Here is a 23,627-nt window from a genome sequence, read left to right on the forward strand (position 1 = left end):
TCTGAAAACCTTTTGGAAAAAGTTCAGCCCATCTGACTGAGGTTATTCTTTCAAAATGAAGTCCAAGATACCCTTTGGGCTGGCTACTCCCTTTGACAGCCTAGGCCAACCTCCCATTGTGCTCACTAAGATCAGGTTGTGGAAGAAGCACTGACAAGTAAATGCCACTGAGAGCAATCAAGCAAGAAGATGAAGGCAGATTTTCCATTCCTTCTACTGCTTATAACCTGTGTATCAAGCAATTCCTACTTTCTTTCTTTTAAAAAAATACTTTTATCTCATAGACTCACAGTTCCTGCTGAGAAGAGGGAGGTGAAAAATAAATGACCTCTTGACTCAAGTATATTTAGGGGCTTGTTCTACACAAAGAGATTCACAAAGGAGATATATTATAGTCCTGAAAAGTCTGCAGGCTATCATATCCCCTGCTGTGTGAGTAAAGGAGGGAAGCACACAAGTCATAGATAGCTATGAAATACTTGTACCAGGGTTTCTTTTTAAAAGAAATAATACTAATCTGTAATTTTTAAAAAAATATAATTCAAAGCACAATTTTAGCTGCCTTTTTGAAAAACATGAACTTGCGTCGACAGTAATTGGCAGATGGTACTTGGGTGAAAAAGGATCAATAGAGGTTAAATGCAATAAATTAGGAGATTAAAATTTTTTACTCAGAAAGATGGCACATGAACAACTGCTCTATTTAAAGATTAAAAATACCGGTAGCACAAATGACTGAATAGCTTCAATAGTTTTAAATATAAACAGTGATTAACAGGTAAATTCGTTCTTTCTCATGAATCAAAATCTTGCTTTGGACTGTAGACAGTTTGTTTGCATAAGAAATCATCTTACATTGCATAATAATCAAATATTAGGTAGATGATTTCATCAAATGAAGACAGCACTTTCATTTCCAGGTATAAATATAGAAGTAGATTCTTAAAGACGATGAATGTAATTGGAATGTTAAAAATAACTAATCCTAAATTAGTTGCACAGACAACATGTTACTGGTGCCTTAATCTCTACAACCTACTCTATTCTTGAATACTGGGTTCAAAAGTAGACTCCCTTCAGGTTAAAGCTTTTCTTTTTTAACCATAAACATTGAAAAGGAGCTGCCCTTCTTCCAGCTTTAGGTTTACCAAAAGTTCATCCTTCCTGAGGAATGTTTGGAGAATCACAGTTCATAAATGCCTATCTGATTATTGCTTTTGATAATCTGGACCATGTACTGGAGAATTCCATGTCTTACCTTGAAATGCCTCTTGGCGATTTCCAATTTGTTTTTGTACCCATATACCACATTGGCTGTGAAAATATCCAGGAGTATATTTATTTTATTTATTTATTTATTTCGATTTTTATACCGCCCTTCTCCCGGAAGACTCAGGGCGGTGTACAGCCAAGTAAAAATTCAATATATAAACATTAAAAAGAAGTTAAAAAGAAATATTATAATGTGGCCGAAATTTTAAAAATCTTAAAACATAAATACCCCAATAAAATTTCAATCCAGTCCCACTTGAATAAATAGGTGCGTTTTCAGCTCACGCCGAAAGGTCCGAAGATCAGGCAATTGATGTAAACTGGGGGGGAAGTTCATTCCAGAGCGTAGGAGCTCCAACAGAGAAGGCCCTTCCCCTGGGGGCCGCTAGCCGACATTGCTTGGCGGACGGCACCCTGAGAAGGCCCTCTCTGTGTGAGCGTACGGGTCGGTGGGAGGCACAAGGTAACAGCAGGCGGTCCCGTAAGTACCCGGGTCCTAAGCCATGGAGCGCTTTAAAGGTGGAGCGCTTTATCCAATTTCCCTTGTAAAGTAAGCTATCATGGTTCTTGCTATATGCTATCAGTGACTAAGGATGTAAGTATAAGAAAATGATTTGGGGGAAAAGCTCCAAACAGCTGGTTATTTTTACCTTTTTCTTCAGTACCCATGTACCATATGTATAAAATTCTTTCAGACTGGTAGGCTAAATTATTTCTGTTCTGGGGCCATCATCCTGTGGGATTCGCTAGACTGAAATAACATAAATGGGTATCCTTTTCCATTCTTCTTATAATCATTGTCACAAGAATTTAAATGCCTCATATATTCCTGTAATTTTTCCCTCTGCAGGCTCTACTATTTTGACCTTTTCAATATTCTGTAATTTGACTGGCTGGCCATTTCAGATTCTTTCCTTTTTTACAGCCTTATTAACTTATGGGAAAGAGGTGAAATGGGTGACCAGTCAGAATACATAATATTACAGAGGTCAAGTAGTACAGTAGAGTGCTAAGCAGACAAGCAATGCCACCTATTAGGCATTAGCAGTCCAATTTCCTCTTCTTGTTGCAAAGGCTGTTAACAAGAATAAAAGATGACATAGCATCAAGTCATTCATGGCAAAGACAGTAATTGAAAATGAAATAAAAATAAACCAAATCCGTCCCTTTTCTCTTTTCTGTTCACTAACTGGTCTCATCTGCTCATAAAAGAAAATTCTTAAATTGCAGTAGCCATCCAATTAACTGAATTTACAGCAATCTCATTCTTCCCATTGGCCTCAATTTATCTAGCAACATGCCACATTGCTGAAGAATATACGGAAAGACCTTTAAAAAAAATAAAGAACAAATGTAGCTTTGTTAGCTGGGATGGGATGGGGAATATAAATCCATATCCATATGACAGTATTATATTTATTAGGATAAGTTGAGGCCACAGTATAAAGTTTAAGATTCTAGTTTTAAAGAATTTTTAATGAGAGAAGATTGTAGTTAAACAAAAAAAAAAAATCACCCTTGACTGGTTGGCAAACCATGAATCTGCATTTTGTTAAAGTCATGATGCTACATTGAGGAAGACTTTGAAAAATTGAAGAAGACATTGAAAAAGGCTCTAAGAGTTGTAAACGTAATTTTGCGTAGCTTCTTTTCCAAAAACACTACACTACAAACCAGAGCATTTTAAAACATTTGCTAGACCAATTCTAGAATACAGCTCGCCTGTCTGGAACCCACACCACATTTCTGACATCAATACAATTGAACGTGTCAATTTTACAAGAAGAGTTCTTCATTCCTCTGAAAACAACAAAATACCTTATCCCACCAGACTTGAAATCCTAGGCTTAGAAAACTTAGAACTCAGTCGCCTTCGAAAAGACCTAAGTTTAACTCATAGAATCATCTATTGCAATGTCCTTCCTGTTAAAGACTACTTCAGCTTTAATTGCAATAATACAAGAGCAACCAATAGATTTAAACTTAATGTCAACCGCTTTAATCTAGATTGTAGAAAATATGACTTCTGTTCTGTAACAGAATCATCAGTGCTTGGAACACATTACCTGACTCTGTGGTCTCTTCCCATAATCCCAAAAGCTTTAACCAAAAACTTTCTACTATTGATCTCACCCCATTCCTAAGAGGACCATAAGGGGCGTGCATAAGAGCACAAACGTGCCTACCGTTCCTGTCGCATTGTTTTTCTTTTTCTTCTTATATATATATATATATGCTTATACTTCCTTATATTTCCTCATATATATGTTTATATACTGTATAATCTTTTTGTGTGATACCTATATATATTGTTGTGACAAATAAATAAATAAAAAGACCAGAGATATTTTAAATTACACTTTTCAAATATTCTAATGGTTTTGGTTTGTTTTTTTTACCTAGCCCTATAAAAGTGCTTAATTTGAATATCTACCATGTATTCCAGCTTTCCATTTAGATGGCAATGAAATGCAAATTATAAGTTTGTCTTGAACATTGGCTGTTTTCCCCATCTTCTCTTTGTCTCTGCTCTGTGTCTCTCTGTCTCTGTGAGACAGAAAGAGGGAGAGGGAGGGAGGGAGGGAGAGAGAAAGAGAGAGAGACACACACACACACACAGAGAGAGAGAGAGAGAGAGAGAATGAGAATTAAGGAAATGGCCTGAAACTATTTAGAAATAAGAACATGCCTTTCTTCTGCCATATTCTTTACCTCCCTTTATTAAAGAAGAAGTCATGTAACTATGTTTCTAGAAAACTGATCAAATAGCTGAGGGAGATTTTGTTGGAGGATTTAAGCTGGAAGTCTATATCCATAGCTATCTATAGTCAGTATGTACATTTATATAGAGACAAGTCTTTACTGGTGTTTTGAATATTTTCCTCATGCAATATATTTCTTACCAAAATACTCATACTAACTATATCTTCAGCAATTCATTCTGGTTGCTGAAATACTCATTGCGAGATAATTGGGTTGATTGGTAATATTTTCTTTTTCAGGTTCAACACCTGTAGAATAATGACTTGCAGGACCATATGTCTGATGGCTGCAAGTTTAAGGTCTTTGACAGAAAATGTGTACGTTCAGTTCAGATGAACCGAATTTGACTAGCTGCTGACCAACCCTTCTCTTAAGCCTAGCAAAAAGTGGGAAAGTAAAACCTACAAATATAGAAAAAGGGGTGTTATCTTTTGCAAATGATACTGTTTTCTTCTTGTTAGAAGCCTAGGGGAAACTTGGTGTCAATCACTATATTTTAATGGTGCTGAAATAAGTGGGAGGAATGCTTCTTTTGTACCAGTCTAACTACTGATATTGTAAGTAGTCTGAGAATGAAGTAAAGGTAACATTTTAGGATGAAGGAGGTAAAGTGTGATTGACAAGGAATGGTTGTACTGTAGTTGTAGTTGCTAGGCAGAGCTTAGGACTTCTTTGACATTGTCAGGGCATGAGGGAACTTCCATTAATTTCATAGCAAAATTAATCTCTGTTATCCACTTAAGATAGAAGTGATGTAATCTTTTGACTTAAAGTAGTTTTGCCAATCCAAAACATGCTGATAATGCAGAATACCCATATAATGTCTCTAATTATGTGGAGTGATGCTTCTTGCCATACCTGAGAGTTTTTGTGAACTTTCCTGAAGTATCTAGGAAGATTGTGGTTGTTGAAAGTGGACATTAATTTTAAATAGCATTAATTTTCCTATTCCATTATCATACAATTATTTATTTACTAAAACTTATTGGCTGCTCAACTCCCTCATTTAATGATGAATCCATGCTGACAGCTCTTTCTTCCCATTCAGGATGATATGATCCTACTATTATAGTCCTTCTATTTGTGTGATTTCCATGACATCTTTCAAAACCAACTTTTCTCAGGGTAGCTCATAAAACTATAAAAGCAGTCTGACTTTAAATATTTCCAATTAGCAAAATGTAAGAAAAACAATAGCAGTGCATTGATTGAAGTCCCTGTTAAAATAACTAATGTGAGAAGCCAATGACATCAGAGCTGGGTAGGGCTCTTCAGAGACTATTGGCTATTCATTTCCTAAAATCCAGACTCAGCATTAGAAAATGGAAGTTCCAGTCAGTTCTCTTGTTATATTATTTAGTAATTAATGAAGCCACCTCTGATCAGAATCTTTAACATTTTACACAGTTTCTCATTCTTTCTCTTCTCAGCTAAAGAATATAGAATACCTGTCTTCTAATCCGCCACTCCTTTTTGCTATGAGTGATTTCCCATAAACAAACAAACAAACAGTAAATAAATAAAACAAAGTTAAATCAATAAATAAATAAAACAGATAAAGTAAATAAATAAATATCTACTGATTGTACTGACATAATCCCTTTTTCTTTTACAACATCCCTGATTTTAATTACTGTTTTTACCTCATTCAATTACTATTTTTACCTCCCAATTTTCTTTACTCTACATAGAATAGAATAGAATAGAATAGAATAGAATTTTTTATTGGCCAAGTGTGATTGGACACACAAGGAATTTGTCTTGGTGCATATTCTCTCAGTGTACATAAAAGAAAAGATACGTTCATCAAGGTACAACATTTACAACACAAATGATGGTCAATATATCAATATAAATCATAAGGATTGCCAGCAACAAAGTTACAGTCATACAGTCATAAGTGGAAAGAGATTGGTGATGGGAACGATGAGAAGATTAATAGTAGTGCAGATTTAGTAAATAGTTTGACAGTGTTGAGGGAATTATTTGTTTAGCAGAGTGATGGCTTTCGGGAAAAAACTGTTCTTGTGTCTAGTTGTTCTGGTGTGCAGTGCTCTATAGCGTCATTTTGAGGGTAAGAGTTGAAACAGTTTATGTCCTGGATGTGAGGGATCTGTAAATATTTTCACGGCCCTCTTCTTGATTCGTGCAGTATACAGGTCCTCAATGGAAGGCAGGTTGGTAGCATTAAGAACTAAGGAGCCATTTGGGCTCCAATTGTGTCAACCGGTCCCATCATATCTAGCAGGAGAGCCATGTCTTGGTCCCATTTGTTAAAAAGCTGGCAAAAGCTAGGTAGACAGCATTTTCTTTCTAATGTCCGCTTTTTGGAGCATTACCCACATAGAAATTAGATTAGTCCCAGTCCTGGAAGCTTTTATATGCCTTTGAAGAGCTCATTATGCTATTGGCCAGAATATATGACAGAGCTTGTGGGATGATTATATTGAGGGTTTCTATTTTAGCTAATAATTATTTTTGTAGGGAGGTGGGGGTTATGGTTAGTTTATTGCTATTTTATGTTTTAATTGCTGTTTTCTATCCAGAATCATGATGTTGATATGCATGGCTTTTTACATTGAAATCAATAAATAAAATCACTCAACCTTCTATATACAGGGTTGTTATAAAAGATAAATGAAAGGTGTTTTAAGATACTGGAGAAAAAGCAGTATACAAATTTCATAAATAAAATTAAATTTGCTTATATAATGAAATAAATTATTTTCAATGGATGATTCAATTTAGTTTTCCAATACATCAGGGACTTAGATTGATTGTCACCTCTTTCAATTACAATTCTATGTTTTTGCCTGTTTTGAATAAGAGTATGAGTTAGATATTATTATTAGATCAGTCTCAAAATTCTATGTTCTAAAATTATCTATTGCAATACAGTATTTTTAAAGTGAGTTAACTACTGAGGTCTTAACAGAAGATACTAGTTATGTTCATTATAAATGCTCTAGCTTCATGAACTCAATTGTCAATGCTTCTTCTTCATTCCTTTTTGAAACAAAAATAAATGCCTCACAAATCCTGATTCTTTAGCCAGCTGCTTAGCCAAATACTTGACTAGCTGCAGGAATGTACCGTATATACTCGAGTATAAGCCGAGTTTTTCAGCACGTTTTTTGTGCTGAAAAACGTCCCCTCGGCTTATACTCGGGTCTATACGGCTTATACTCGAGTTGTTTTTTTAAGCCCTCGCTTATACTCGAGTATATCGGCTTATACTCGAGTGTTTTTTTTCTTTTTCACATTTTACCGGACGGCGCTGGGAAGCCCTGCGGTGCAGTGAGAGGCGGGCGGGGAGCCGCCAGCCTTCTCAGCTGAGGGAGGGAGGGTTTCCCCAACCGGTAGGTGCCTCATTTCCCACCCTCGGCTTATACTCGAGTCCCCAGTTTACCCCAGTTTTTGGGGTAAAATTGGGGACCTCGGCTTATACTCGGATCGGCTTATATTCGAGTATATACGGTAATTGTTTCTCAGAGTTATGAGGTAAAGAAAGTAAAATTGTATCTTTTAACTGAACAAACAGAACACATTAATAACATTAAATTTTGTCTCTGTTCTTCTTTGACACAAATGAGAACTAAAATGATTTCCAAAAACTACATGGATCTGATAAATGTCTAGCGATTAAGTAAGAACAACTTACTTAATATTCTGGATCAACATTTACCACCAAAAACTTTATGGAATTACTTACAGTCCAGTCTATTAATTTAAGCATACCGTTCTCTTTTCAATATATTCACATCAGATTGTGTTTAATTTGTATGTTGAAACAGTATAATCCACATAACTTTAAGACTTCAGTAAACTTTAGAAGACTTGCAAACTTGCACAGAGGGCAGGCACACATTTCCTAGCATGCAAAATATTTCATTAAGAAAATTAAAATGATTTATTCTGCTTCTGCAAGAACGAAGGTGGAGCTAAGCCTACAGAAGGCAGTGAAGCTGATCCATTTGGCCTCTGTAAATCCTTCTTAATAATGTTTTAAATATTTCACATAAAATATCTTTACTAACTTTTAGTAACAATGATTCAGATACATAAAGTACAAAAACTCTATTACAACCATTATTACTTATATTAAACAAGCCCATTAATATAATTTCTTTATTCACCTGAAAAAATTGCATTAGTTAGTATATCTTTCCATATAATAAAAAGTTCCCAAAATAATCAACTATGGGCTTTCTATCCTCTCCCCCTTTTGTGTATTTGACTGGTGTTCAGAATTATTGTAAATAAAAATGTTCACTTCTCCAGGGACACTGCAGGAAAAACGATTAGTTGAGCAAAACAAAGGAAAAAGTCCTTAAATCCATAATCAAATATCTCGGTTGATTGTTGTCACTTGCACTTTCATTGATTCCAACTGTAGGCAGTGACTCCAGAATATAAAAAGTGGGATGCAATTGATTTTATAATAACAAAATAAACTCTTTTCTGAGCAACAATGAATTGGTATCAGTTAGTCCATTCAATCACAGACCATTTTGTTTTGGTGTTTTTAGTATATTGAACAAATTAAACTCTACAATATTTAATAAGTCATTTAATAAATGCTGATAAAATTCACTACAGTCAGAATGACGTACAAAAAATGGATGTCTGTATTTGTTATTCAATATGATCCTGGCTTTACCAGTTGAACATGAAAGTGATTTCATATATTACATGCTTTTGAATAAAAATGTTGTCCAGTATAGTTTAGTGACTTAAGAGTCAGCATCGCCAAATCAGTCATTTAGCTGTTAATTCTGTTTGTCTACCTTATTTGAAGTCTAAGTAAACTATATGTCTAGATTAAATAATATTTTTTTTTACCACAGCATAAAAATCTATATCAATGCCCCATAATAAGCTTTTTTTTCTGAAAAACTTTCTGAGCAAGAAACAATAGCCTTAAAACTGTAGCCTTATTTTAATATTTATTTTATGAATCTAATAATAGGGAGCACTCTCATTTACGCATACAGTCATAGAAATAAAAAAGTAATTTTTTCAACTCAGTTTTGCATGCAAATTTCTTGGATAGGCTTAATATCCAGATGCTAGTATGAACATCACTTTCAAAGACAACTACTTAAAAAAAGATTTATGTACATTATCCATCTTACTGCTAATTATATTTATACAAATTCCTTACTACTCCTGGGAGCATCATTTTGTAATACCATTTTGAATAAACATTCAGGAAAAAACTATATAAGATCAAATTAAATGTCACTATTCATAGAGTAAATCAATAGTATGGTTGATATTAATATTTGGTAATATGTCTTGAAACAAAAAATATTATTATGCATAAAGTATGTATTTCATACAAAGCATAATGACACATAAATTTTGCTTCAACCATTCTCAATATACTGTATCTTCAAGATGCAGGGAGGGACTTTTTAATTGGCCATTATTCATATATGCAACTCCCATCTGAAATTATAAGTGATTTAGTCTAGCAAAAATCTGAGCCAATTGACACAACACTGTCTCCTCCCTTAGCAACTCTTGTGCTTCACTTGTTTGATCAGAAAAGAAGCACATTTCTCTCCCCCACTATGAAAAAGTGGCAACAGTTCTATTGTTTCAAAAAGTCTTGGATTAGCCACATTTTACAAAGATTGTATTTTGCAATCTTAACATAACATAACAACAGAGTTGGAAGGGACCTTGGAGGCCTTCTAGTCCAACCCCCTGCCCAGGCAGGAAACCCTACACCATCTCAGTCAGATGGTTATCCAACATTTTCTTAAAAATTTCCAGTGTTGGAGCATTCACAACTTCTGAAGGCAAGTCGTTCCACTTATTAATTGTTCTAACTGTCAGGAAATTTCTCCTTAGTTCTAAGTTGCTTCTTTCTTTGATCAGTTTCCACCCATTGCTTCTTGTTCTACCCTCAGGTGGTTTGGAGAACAGCCCGACTCCTTCTTCTTTGTGGCAGCCCCTGAGATATTGGAACACAGCTATCATGTCTCCCCTAGTCCTTCTTTTTATTAAACTAGACATACCCAGTTCCTGCAACCGTTCTTCATATGTTTTATCCTCCAGTCCCCTAATCATCTTTGTTGCTCTTCTCTGCACTCTTTCTAGAGTCTCAACATCTTTTTACATCGTGGCGACCAAAACTGGATGCAATATTCCAAGTGTGGCCTTACCAAGGTATTATAAAGTGGTACTAACACTTCACGTGATCTTGATTCTATCCCTCTGTTTATGCAGCCCAGAACTGTGTTGGCTTTTTTAACAGCTGCTGCACACTGCTGGCTCATATCTAAATGGTTATCCACTAGGACTCCAAGATCCCTCTCACAGGTACTACTATTGAGCAAGGTACCACATATACGGTACCGGTGCATTTTGTTTTTTTGGCCTAAATGTAGAACCTTACTTTTTTCACTGTTGAATTTCATTTTGTTAGATAGCGCCCAATGTTCAAGTCTGTCAAGATCTTTCTGTAACTTGAGCCTATCTTCTGGAGTGTTGGTTATTCCTGCCAGCTTGGTGTCATCTGCAAATTTGATGAGTTCCCCATCTATCCCCTCGTCCAAGTCATTGATGAAGATGTTGAAGAGTACTGGGCCTAAAACAGAGCCTTGGGGTACTCCACTGCATACTTCCCTCCATGTGGATGTAGTTCCGTTGAGGACTACACGTTGAGTGCCGTTGGTCAGCCAGTTACGAATCCATCTGGTATAGCTATAACAGACTAATTTGTTGAATGTATAAGAATATATATTTCTACATTTCAAACATTTTCTTCAGTGGCACTACTATTAACTATTGCTTATTGCTTGTTCAAACTATTTTCCAAAGCACCAAAAGGTAAGACAATAAAACAATGGTTGAAAACTAACCAAGGAAATAGCAAGCTACTTCTGAAAAATTTACCAAGAAGAAACATCACCAGGATTTAAGATTATTTTGAAGGTATACGAAAATGTTTCTTTTATTTATTTCATGGCTTTTTAATATTTATTTCCTTCTGCATTTTGAATAATATGCATCTATGAAGAAAGTTTTAAAAGGCAGAAAAATGTCTTAACCACCTCAGAAATTAAATAAACCGAGCATTAATCCCACCAGAAATGGCATAATTTTCTCATATCCATAAAAAACATTATACAACAATCAAATATTTAAAGCCCCAACATATTGGAATAGTATCAACCATTTGAAACGAAATGTACAGATGAATTGTACAGATGCTCTTGTAATTTCTTTTCAAAGATTAAATACACAGACTTTTGATTAATTCAAACATTACATGTTGAAATATTTGTCCTTTTTGAAATCTACAACTTATTTTTCTGGTGGATATAATTCACAAACCAAAATGAGGTGTATAATTAAGAATTAGTTGTCTCTCCTGGTTTTTCTTGTTATTTTCGATCTTCAAAAGTCAAGTTAAACTGACATGATGTCATGGAACAAGAAAATATTATGAAAATATAAATGCTTGAGGATTGCAAGAATATCTCATATGCTCTTTTCCCTTTACAATACCTGGTTCTGGAGCCTGATTTGGTGTTTCAGTGATTGCATCACTCAGTCAGTCTCTAAACAAATTTTTCTGAATGCCAGATCAAAACAACTGAAACTTTTCAAGTTAAGTCTTGAACATGAACAACAACAACAACAGCCTGTCACAATGTTGTATAATTTTCTGTAATCTGTTCAGTCTTAATTTTCAAGCCTAATGTCTGAAGCTTGTTTTGTTGTTTAGTTTTCTACATTAGCAGCTTTGAATTCCCACTAGGAGGCAGCTAACCTGAATGGGAAAAGCCGTATTTTTTATTTGAATATTTTATTTTATTTTTGTACAAATTAAGTTTCAGTGCGACTTAACTTAAACATTTAGGTGCTACCTTTTCACCAGATAGTGCAGCTATGGATGAAATACAGTTGTTCATTATGTAAAGAAAACGTCCAATTAACTACCAGACAATTCAGTAAGCTCTGTGTAAATTCTACAGAGGAGATGGTGTTATAAGTAAGTTTGCTGAATTAATGTTCAATTTCTTTCCTGCATAAAAATTAACTACCCCCCCCAACATCCTGCATAAATGTCAGCCACAATAGCTATTTAGAACAGGGGTCTCCAACCTTGGTCCCTTTAAAACTTGTGGACTTCATCTCCCAGAGTCCCTCAGCCAGCAAAGCTGGCTGAGGAACTCTGGGAGTTGAAGTCCACAAGTCTTAAAGGAACCAAGGTTGGAGACCCCTGATTTAGAACTTGTAAGGGACACTGCATTAAAATGACTTTTATTTATTTATTTAGCATTGCCAAGCAAAGATTCCATCATGGGAGGTTGAGGGGAATGAAAACATTTTTCCTGGAGTCCATTTCTCAAATAGGTTCCCCCCCCCCTTTTCCTCACAGACCTGAAGCAACAGACAAGCTTCCCAAGTGAAAACTTGTCTCTGCTTCCAATGGACTTGTTTTGCTTTTGGCAATTAACCAACCGAAATGTTATCAGGAAAGAGCCCATCTCATTTATAAGCCCATGTGCCCCCCCACCACAGCCTCTACACTAAAATATGCAGGCACTGTGTGCTTTATTACCAGCAGGAGATAAATGGCTGGTTTTCGTTGCTGAAGAATATATAATGGTTAAAAAGTCACTTTTTTCCTCCAGCTCTACATAAATCACAGAACTAGTCAATATTTAATAATGCTTGCCTTGGTCTGGAGTCCCTTGATCACCCCTGTCATGTGTAATAGCTCCCTCTCCGATATCTTTGACATAAAAGCCCAGCTTTACTGCAATACTAACATGTAGAAGGTCATTACGGATCGACATTTACCTTAATCTGTGACTGCCAACCATGAACCGATAAATTCCAGCAGATTCCACTGGGAGAAATCAGTAAACTTCTCAGTGGAAAGAACTGAAGGAAAATTCTGCCGAGAACAGAATACATTTTCTACAAGGGCTGCTCTGCAAATGGGTTCTGACTTTTGAAAGTTCTCTTGCCACACAGCTTTGCAACATTTAATATAGTTTTGATGGTCTGAGAGATGGGATGACAACCAGGAATGACATGACTTAGAAAGAAAGAGGGTTTTTTTTTTCCCAGAGGAAAAAAAAACAATGCAAAATTAAACACAAAGGGGAATATAACTTCTGAATTATTCATCTGCTCCCTTGGTGGAAATGACTTAGCTGTCATAAGCCCTACCAAAATGTTGGTTCTCTACCCAGCCACCCTCATCATTCCGTCATCTTATAATCCTACAAGTGTTTTACAGCAGAATTATCAAAACCTTCACTTTATAAAAAAGGAACAATATTTTTTTTAAAAACAAGATCCCCCCCCCTCGAAAAACAGATTTATTTTCATGAAATCAACTATTTTGTACTTATTCTTTTTCCAAATATTCTTCACTATTTTTCATTGGGGCTGCCATCTCCCCTCCTCCCAACTATTTTTTTGAAGTACTGACAAGGATAAAATATAGTGGTTAGTTGGCCAGTATAGTTTCTGGTGACCAAAAAAGAAAAAAAATCTTAGGGTTAGGGGTAATTTTAGGGGGGGGGGGGAAACAAATAACGGCAAGTCCCAATCCAATAATCTGTAAGGAAATGTTTATTCTGAAATTACTCAGAATTTACTGAATTTACTGAGATTACTCAGTAAAATAACAGTGGCTAAAGAAGAAATAATTTTTGTTTAATCTGGAACAGATCAGATCTACTAAATCCAGTCATGATGTCCGACATCAGGGGTGTCATATTCACATCGTCACGTCATCATGTGACATATTACAACTTTTTCCCCCTTCGCTAAAACAGGGTGGGGGTGACCAGCAGGTGATGTATCTGCCCCGCGAGCTGTGAGATTGACATCCCTATCCTACATGATGTCCAAAGAGCTTTTCTCCCTGTTTGTTACAGAGGTAAAATAAAAACAATATTTTAAAAAAATGATTCACAAATTTGTCAAATAATTTAACCAAAGTAATCTAAAAGAAAAAAACCCCTGAAAATGCCAGATGTAATATCTTACTGTTAATACTTTGCAACAACAACAACAACAACAACAACAAAAATAATGGCAGAAGATGGTGAGCTCCATAAAAACACCAGTGCAAAACAATTAATCTAAATAGCAAACTTTAGAGTTAAATGGAAATCTCCTTTATGGAGAAATTAATTTATTCATTATAAATTATATAGGATGATATAAGAGCACATTACTTTGATATAATTGTAAGTTGCCCAGAATTGTTAATGGGTCAGGTGGCCTTAAAAATTAAATTAAATAAATAGATATAATAGAGACACAGATATAATTTGAGTAAGTCCATTATAGTCAATTTGATTTAGTCATGACTAAGTTAAGCTCTTTTTTCTATGGACGGATATAATGCAACATAGAGGTACATTCTGATTACTAAACAATTCCACTAGATTCCTCCCCAGGTAGATTGGTGATGATATACTTGTAAGTCTGAACCAACATTTATGAATCATTGCTGAAGGCCAAACATCATATTTTCAACTTCCATCAAAATCATTGTTTTCAGTTTTTTTACTTTAAAGCAATTCTGTTGCTTTTGTGTTTCTGTGCTGTAGATTGAAGCAATATCAGATTCATGTTTTAATAAAACACTTATTCTGTAAACATCTCAAGGAGCAAGTAAAACTTCAGCTCTCCAGTAATGGATCAAAATGGAAATACCTTCGTCAGCATAAAAGATCCCAGTGAAAAGAACAGCATACGTTATTTGCCCATTGGGTTCATTCAGAGGAAACCATTTCACTTTAACTTCTTTGGCTCCACCATTAATAACAAACAGTTCAATGTTTCCTTTGGGTACATCTTCAGTTGTATGAACTTTTACCTGGGTATTTCATAAAACAGAGAAGAAAAAGAATATTGTGTTGAAATCTACCAGTGCTTTACCTATCATGTTGTTCTGACCCGGCTCCCAAACACAACAAACATGCTGTTTTTAACTAAACATTCCCTTTATTAGGAGTGCCAGCAGCCCCGGCAAAGAGTCTCTCTCTCTCTCACAGCAGACTAACAAAGTCTTTAAGTGCCTGTGGAAAGCTCCTTCTCTTTCCCTCTGAAATGGCCCCAACACACCAGGAGTCTCTCTCTGTCTACCCACACTCAAAAAGAAAGTCCTGGAAGGTCCACTCACTCTTATCCAGCAGCAGACACACACGCACACACACACACACACACACACACACACACACTCAGAAGGCGTGCCCGACTCTCAGCACTGCAGATTCCAAGAAAGAATTCCGATAACATTCCCGACAGGATTCAGAAGTTCAGAATATTAGTGGCTGACTGACAGAGAGATAAATAGTTGTCTGCCACACCTATTTGTCTCCCCCGCTTACCTTTTATCCCCAGAGCTAGCTTGGGGCTTAGCTAGCAGCGGTGGCTCTTCCATCCCGAGGCCCACCCTATCGCTTCCCACTCCACTCCTCTCCTCTTCTCTGCCTTCTGCACATTTGCACAGTGAGGAGGCTGGGTAGGACAATGGGTCAGTCCTGGAGTCAGGGAAAGGCCCGGACGAGGACTCTGCATCGGAGGCAGAGATGGGGCCAGGGCCATCTGGGAGTGATGCACAGACTCTGGAGCCTCCAGAGACGGACAGTAGAGAGACAGAGGATCAGGAGGAGCCTGTTCCTAGTGCACTCATGCAAAGAGCTGCCAGAAGGCAAGAGCAGCTAAAGCAAAAAGGATGACTCAGGAGTAAGGCCAGGAGATGATTGGCCCCTCCCATAAGGCTTAAAAGAGCAGCAATGGGTCTTGGGTTCTTTGTAGGAAAGCAACATTGCTACAATTGTTTCTTGTCTCCTGTTTCTGAACTTCGTGGGGTTCTTACCAAGAAAAGCCTTTAGCAGGGTGTCAAAGAAGACAAAGGTTTGTGATAAGACTGAAGGACTTTTTATGAAGGACTTTGTTTTGGATTTAATTTGGACTAATTAAATTTAATTACTTCATTCTCAGCTGTTCTAATAAAATATATTTGTTTAGGACTGATTGTGTCTGGTAATAACTACTTGGGCCTAGGTCACAACAGTGTCAGGCACTGTACCCAGATGTTCCTCCTCTTCCTCATCAGCCCCCTTCTGACCTGGGGGCTGTTGCCTCTCCATCTGGGAGCTGATGGACAGCCCAGGCTCCACCTCTGTCTCTATCTCTGACAGCTCCATTCCTTCTTCCCCCTTGGAGCTGTCCAATTGCCTTGATGCTGGCCTCGACTCCCACTCCGCTTCCTCATCTGATTTGGCACCTGAAGGAGCTGGTAGCCAAGAGGCCACAACATATGTATGTTTTCTTCTACTCTCTTTGCTATATCTAATGTAAATTTCTATATCCAAATACATTGCTAAGAAAGATATTACACTTACCTTTGATCACAAACAAACAAACTAAAACTATCCAAATAATAAAATTACTCTGGGACAGGGTGAGATGGACTGGAAACCTATTACAATATTTTCTTTGTGTGCACTTCTGGAGTATGGAAGTGGAATGAATATTAATAATATCACTTATCATTAATATCATTTGTTGCCATTATTTCCTATTGAACATTAAAAAAAGAGTCCCATCCTCTGATATAAAAACATCTGTGTGCATCTACTTCCATTAGTTTTCAGGTCAATAGCCAGCTACTGTTGTCTCACTTCTGTAGAGTCTTTCCATATAACCACTGCAGAATACTATCTATGCAGAGGTCCATAACAGTGATTCTGACAAGAAACAGCTGCTAGACATCTTTTATAACCATAGTTTTCTGAGATGTCTTCATTTTGTTTGTAAGTTCTGCTGATTATTTGCCCTGGTTTAAAGTCCTGGGTCTGCCTTACTTTTGGGCTCCAGTCCAGTTATTCTTGCTAATCATCCTGGAAACATTTGATTTCCTATATTAATTAAGGTGTTCACCAAGGATGCATACACTGTAACTTCAGAATTACAGTTCCAATAGATCTGAAAGAATATTCTGTACAATCATTACAGACTTCTATGTCCATCCTCAAATGATTTATTTGTCTGCCTAGGAAAATAACAGGGGCCTTACAGCTTCATTCATAAAAAAAGCAATACCTTATATTCAAACATAAATACTGGAATGGGGAAGAATAGCTTGCTTCTAAATATCAAATTAGCTTTCCCTGTTTGCTTTATGGAAGATGAGGTCCAGTACTCTCCCCACCATTAGCACAGATTTCTGCAACTTGCACATGTAGGAATGAATCTGATAACTTAGGCTATGGCTAAGAACAGAACAGAATAGAATCATAGGGCTGGAAGGGACCTCGAAGGTCTTCTAATCCAATCTCCTGTCCAAGTCAAGAGATATTATTATTATTATTATTATTATTATTATTATTATTATTATTATTATTATTATTATTATTATTATTATTATTATTATTATTATTAATAATAATAATAATAATAATAATAATAATAATAATAATAATAATAAGATTTTTATACCGCCCTTCTCCCGAAGGACTCAGGGCGGTGTACAGCCAGTATAAAACAAAAACAATGTACAGTTAAAACAGAGAATTAAAAAACTTATTCAATAATTGGCCAAGAAATTAAAATGTTTAAACTTAAAAACCCTTAAAATTCATATAAATTACAACCCCAGTTAAAATTAATATTTAAAATTAAGAATTAAGAATTAAAAAAGTTTAAGCCAGTCCCGCTTGAATAAATAAATGCATTTTCAGTTCGCGGCGGAAGGTCCGAAGGTCAGGCAATTGACGCAAACTAGGGGGGAGTTCGTTCCAAAGGGTAGGAGCCCCCACAGAGAAGGATCTTCCCCTGGGGGCCGCCAGCCGACATTGCTTGGCAGACGGCACCCTGAGAAGTCCCTCTCTGTGCGAGCGTACAGGTCGGTGGGAGGCATAAGGTAACAGCAGGCGGTCCTGTAAGTACCCAGGCCCTAAGCCATGGAGTGCTTTAAAGGTAGTAACCAGAACCTTAAAGTGCACCCGATAGACCATAGGCAGCCAGTGCAGCCTGCGCAGGAGCGGTGTTACATGAAAGCCACGTGTGGCTCCCTCTATCAACCGCGCAGCTGCATTCTGAACTAACTGAAGCCTCCGAGTGCACTTCAAGGGGAGCCCCATGTAGAGAGCATTGCAATAATCCAAGCGAGAGGTGACAAGAGCATGAGTGACAGTGCATAAGGCATCCCGGTCAAGGAAGGGCGCAACTGGCGAACCAAGCGATCCTGGTAAAAAGCTCTTCTGGAGACGGCCGTCAAATGATCTTCAAACGACAGCCGACCATCTTAAAGCATCCTGGACAAATGGTTATTTAATCTTTTCTTGAAAACCTGCCGCTATGGAGCAGCCACAACTTCAGGAGGCAAGCCATTCCACTGATTAATTGTTTTCACTGCCAGTAAATTTCTTTTTAATTCCAGGCTGGATCTCTCTTTAATGAGCTTCCACCCATTGCTTCTTGTCCTGCCCTCAGGTGCTTTGGAGAATAAGTTGACCCTTACTTCTCTATGATATTCTCTCAAGTACTGGAAGACAGTTATCATGTCACCCTAAGCCTTCTCTTCGTTAGACTAAACACTCCTAATTCCCGTAGCCAGCCATTGTATAGTTTAGCCTCCAAACCTTTATCATTTTTGTTATCTTCTCTGCACTTTCTAGGACCTTAACATCTTTCTTCTATCATGGCAACCAGAACTGAACACACTATTCCAAGAGTGGCCTCACAGGTGTAGTAGAGAATGGTACTATACTTCTTGTGATCTTGATGCTATCTCTCTGTTGATGCAACCTACAACTGCATAGGCTTTCTTTGGCAGCTACCACACATTGCTGGTTCATGTTTAAATGGTTGTCTATTAGGACTCCTAGAGCATTCTTGAAGTTGCTGTTATTGAGCCAGGTACCAGTAATTCTAAACAAGTATATTTGATTTTTCTTGCCTAAGTGTAAAACCTTATTTTTGTCACCACTGAATTTCATTTTGTTAGATAAGCCTCAGTGTTCAAGTCTGTCGAGATCCTTTTGGATCTTGAGCTACGTTTTGAAGTGCTGCCTATTTCTGCTAGCTTGGTGTCATCTGCAAATTTGATGAGTTCCCCTTCTATTACCTCATCTAGATCATTTATGAAAATATTGAAGAGTACTGGTCCTAAAACAGAGCCTTGGGGTATCCCAGTGCTCACTTCCCTCCATGTAGATGCAGTTCCATTAAGAGTTACATGTTGTGTGCAGTTTGTCACCCAGTTCCGAATCCATCTGTTGGTGATACTGTCCAAACCACATTTTTCTAACTTAATCTTTCTGAGCAGGACTGGAATGAATCGACAAAAATTTGCCAGTTTATCCTGTCACCAAGTGTCTTGGCGACGTTTCGACGAAGTCTCATTCGTCATCTTCAGGCTTCAGCTTCGTGCTTCTGGGAGCAATTGCTGCAGAAGCACGAAGCTGAAGCCTGAAGATGACGAATGAGACTTCGTCGAAACATCGCCAAGATACTTCCAATTTTACGCGGGAGAAAACCCGAATAACCAAAGACCTACATACAAACACCCGCGAAAACCTCAGAAAACATATATATATATATATATTATATATATATAATATAATTTATAACTATTACTACAGTTTTCCCCCACCTCCCACTAATTTACTAATAGATGGGTGAAAATTTTCATCACCACTATTATTAATATCTCCTATACCAAACAGGTGCTTAGATCAAATTATCTTTAAAGTCCTTTTTAGCTGTATGCTTTCCCTGTTTGCTAATAGATGGTTACTCACAAAAATGGAAAACATTTTTGTGTTGGTTGGTTGGTGGTTACTCACAAAAATGGAAAACATCCTAAAAAAATATAGTCATGGTGGGGAAAAGTAATTGCTGCTTGCTTTCCTGGCATGAGTGGGGGGGAGGAAAAAAGTAGAGGAAAACATCAATTGGGGGCCATGAAATTTCCACCCAGACAGAACATCTGATCAGCATCAGTGATAAGCCATGACACCCAGACTATATGTTCTTACATTGGCTTTATTTACAGCAATGGAAGAGTTTAAGACTGCTGTATGGAACTGTGCAAAGAGAGCAAATCTTAAGATTAAGATTTAAAAGGGCATACTGTGATTTTTTAAAAGTTTTGTGAATTCCTAAACAAGAAAATTCCAGTAGAGTGAATGGAATTAAAAATAAAAATGATAGGATTATTTGGGATGAAACTGAAATAAGAGAAAGATGGAAAGAGCATTTAAAATTTGTATTGGAATGACAATAATATGCTGAAGCGTATAATTGAAAAAAAAACAATAAATATTAGTGTCTGCGAAAAAGGAATGAAAAGTAAGTTATAAACACTGTGGAAAATATTGAAAAATGATACTGCTACAGATGTTGGTGGGAATGTTTGAGAAAAGTAAAAATATGGCTGTGGTTTGCTTGTATATGGGCTGTGTGACATGTTTGACATATCCATAAAGGCAGCATCTGTTCCTAGGGCTTTGAAGAATGCTATTATTGTTTTTTCATACAAAGGGAAATGTCTTAAGAGTGGATGCAAGAATTACAGAATTTATAAATGTGGTAGAATTCTGATTTTAAAAAAACGTTGAAGACCAACATTTGTGAAGTTTAACACAGCTTTAGAGAGGATTCTGACTCTTTAGGTGGTCATTGAGAAGGAAAGTTTATTGCACAATGCACATATTATGATTTAAGTAAATCATATGATTAAGCAAGAGGAATAAGTGACAGAAAGTTTTGCACAAATATAAATATAAACTGGGAGTTTGGTTGCAATAAACCAAATGGTATATCATGGAATTAAAGTGAACGTGAGAATAAGTGGAATTATTAAGAAATATGTAACTATTAAGCAGTCAAGAATATGAGAGTCCTGCTCAGTTGTTTAATGTATTTATTAAAATAAAAGTACAAAGGATGCTTGTGGTGACATCAGAGGTGTACTGGTTGAAGATAGAAATGCATCTGTATTTCCCTATGTAGATGATGTGCTATTAAGAACCCATTATAGTAAATCTTAGGTTGGACTGAGACAGTGTGACTGGTCCCAAGTCAATCAGTTGGCTTTCATGGCAAAGGTCAGAGTAGAACTCACAGTCTCCCAATTTTAAGTTTGATGCCTTTAACCCTTGGCCAAATTGGTCCTAAATTTACCCTACTGCAAACAGAATATACAAACATTAAGAAGTCTATAATGCTAGGAATCATGGAAAGAAAGGGAGAAGAGGACCATAAGCAAAAAGATGGATGATAGTGATGATGGTATATCATTGAAATAATTGATGGATTAAACTGGGGGTAGATCATCTACACAAGGTTATTTTATGTGGTCAATAAAAATAAATACCAACTTGATGATACATAGTCAGTAACCAGTATTCTGCCATTATTTTTGTAATTTCTTTTAGACTGTGCTGCATATTTGGAAATATTGAAACCAATGGGGCAATTTTGACCACGTTCAAGTGTTTTCTTCTTTGTTTTATTAACAATTAAGTCCCAGAATCTATATGAATTGCTATCTCTCCCTGATCAAATTATTTTGTACATTCACCTTTATGAAAATTAATGTCTAATAGTGAAGCAAGGGCTAGCAATTCTTAGTTTAATCTTTTTAATAGAAAAACAGAGTTGGAAGGGACCTTGGAGGTCTTCTAGTTCAACTCCCTGCTTAGGCAAATGATTGTCCAATATCTTCTTTAAAGCAGCCACAACTTTGAAGCAGCCACAACTTCTAAAGACAAGTCATTTGCTTGACATTTTCTTCCATTCCTCATCATCTAGTCAGAGCTGAAGAAGCTTCTTGGATGAGAAGTGAAACGTCTTCAAAGAAAAACCAGAACGTCCAGTTGCCTCTTGAAAAAGCACCTTTGGGATAACCATGACCTGGATGACTGAGAATCTCATAGACATTTAAGATTTGTTAATGTCAGTCTACCTTATCTTGAAAAATCTTGAGTTTATTTCTAGGTCTTTTGTTTGAGTATATAATCTCTAGTATTTGTTTTTGCCACTTAATACCTTATCTTCAATTTTCATTGGAATAATTTGGAATAGAAAATTAATCCTTGGTAAAACATTCATTTTTATTGTTAATATTCTACCTTATCAGAACAAGTTTAATTTTTTTCAATCTTACAATATCTTGTATTAAGTCTCCAAGTTACCTTTTAAGTAAGTCTTTATTGTTTTTCATTAAGTACAGTTTTAGGTATTTAACTTGTTTAATAGTGATATTAAATTCTGTTATTTGGTGAAGATACTGCCTTTCTTCTTCAGAGAAATTCTGTTTTGCTTTTATTTTCTCCATGTTTGCCTTAATAGTGTTCAAAATATATTTTATATTATCTCTCATATCATTACATTATCTCTCATTTGTATTTGGAACAAATCCTTCAGTCAGGATGTATTAGATTAGTTAAAAAGACTTAATAGCAATTATTTCCATAAATAGCCTTTTGAAATTAGTTAGATTTAAAAGTAATGTTCTGTTTAAATACAAGTTACTATTCTTAATTATAAATTTCCTAGCTTTTCATTAAGTCTGAAATCACATGCCACTTCTTTGGGTAAAAAAATTAAAATATTATGCAAGAGCAATTCTCAAATCAATGGATACAAATCTTTACTCCTGGCACATTAAATAAAAGATCTGCAATAAAAATAGCCGGAAGCAGAATATCACCTTACTGTTGGGAGATGCCCTTGTTTCTATTAAAAAGGAATCAGAGAGCTAAGTTATAAATGGTAAAGAGAGCGAGAAATACTTTAGAAAATCAAATGTGCTTCTGTTGCTTTAATATCCTGGTAGTATTTAGGTCTGTGCTTCTTAAATAGAAATGTATTTCAGTTTTTGTGACTAAAGATGGGTCACTGGTCAGGTAAATAGAGTGTTTTTTTTTCTTTTTGGGAAAGTAATACAGATAATCACCAATCAGTTAAGAGATAGTTAAGGTACAGGATTTGTCCTTATGCACAGAAGCTGATTGGTTGACTGGAGTCACTGCTTCTCTCTTGACCCTGATTCCCAGGCCTATCTACCAATCTGCACTGGACCAGCATAATCAATCACAATACATAACTTTACACAAGGTGTTTTTATGCTTCAGTGGATTGATTCAGGCTGATAGCAATAATTACCGTATATACTCGAGTATAAGCCGAGTTTTTCAGCATGTTTTTTGTGCTGAAAAACGTCCCCTCGGCTTATACTCGAGTATATACGGCTTATACTCGAGGTTTTTTTTTTTCTTCTTTTTTTCACATTATACCGGATGGTGCAAACTTGGCGGGCTTTTGCATTAGCGCGGGGAAGCCCTGCCGGTGCAGTGAGAAGGCGGGGCGGGGGAGCCGCCAGCCTTCTCGGCTGAGGGAGGGAGGCTTTCCCTGACCGGTAGCTGCCTCATTTCCCTCCCTCGGCTTATACTTGAGTCCCCAGTTTACCCCAGTTTTTTGAGGTAAAATTGGGGACCTCGGCTTATACTCGGATCGGCTTATATTCGAGTATATACGGTAGTTAAAGCCCAATTGCTCTATTATGAAGAGGAGGACCTATGATGAAA

At 36.5% G+C, this 23,627-nt stretch overlaps 1 protein-coding gene across 1 annotated transcript in view; it reads right to left on the reverse strand.

Moving 5' to 3' along the window:
* USH2A (usherin) overlaps positions 1 to 23,627 on the reverse strand; it is a 587,033-nt gene that overhangs the window by 239,412 nt on the left and 323,994 nt on the right. The window contains exon 36 of the mRNA XM_058169610.1: positions 14,737 to 14,899. Within this exon, the coding sequence (XP_058025593.1) occupies positions 14,737 to 14,899 (163 nt within the window). The remainder of the gene's footprint in view (positions 1 to 14,736; positions 14,900 to 23,627) is intronic.

This window comes from Ahaetulla prasina, chromosome 1 (assembly GCF_028640845.1).
Source record: "Ahaetulla prasina isolate Xishuangbanna chromosome 1, ASM2864084v1, whole genome shotgun sequence".
NCBI classification, from domain to species: domain Eukaryota; kingdom Metazoa; phylum Chordata; class Lepidosauria; order Squamata; family Colubridae; genus Ahaetulla; species Ahaetulla prasina.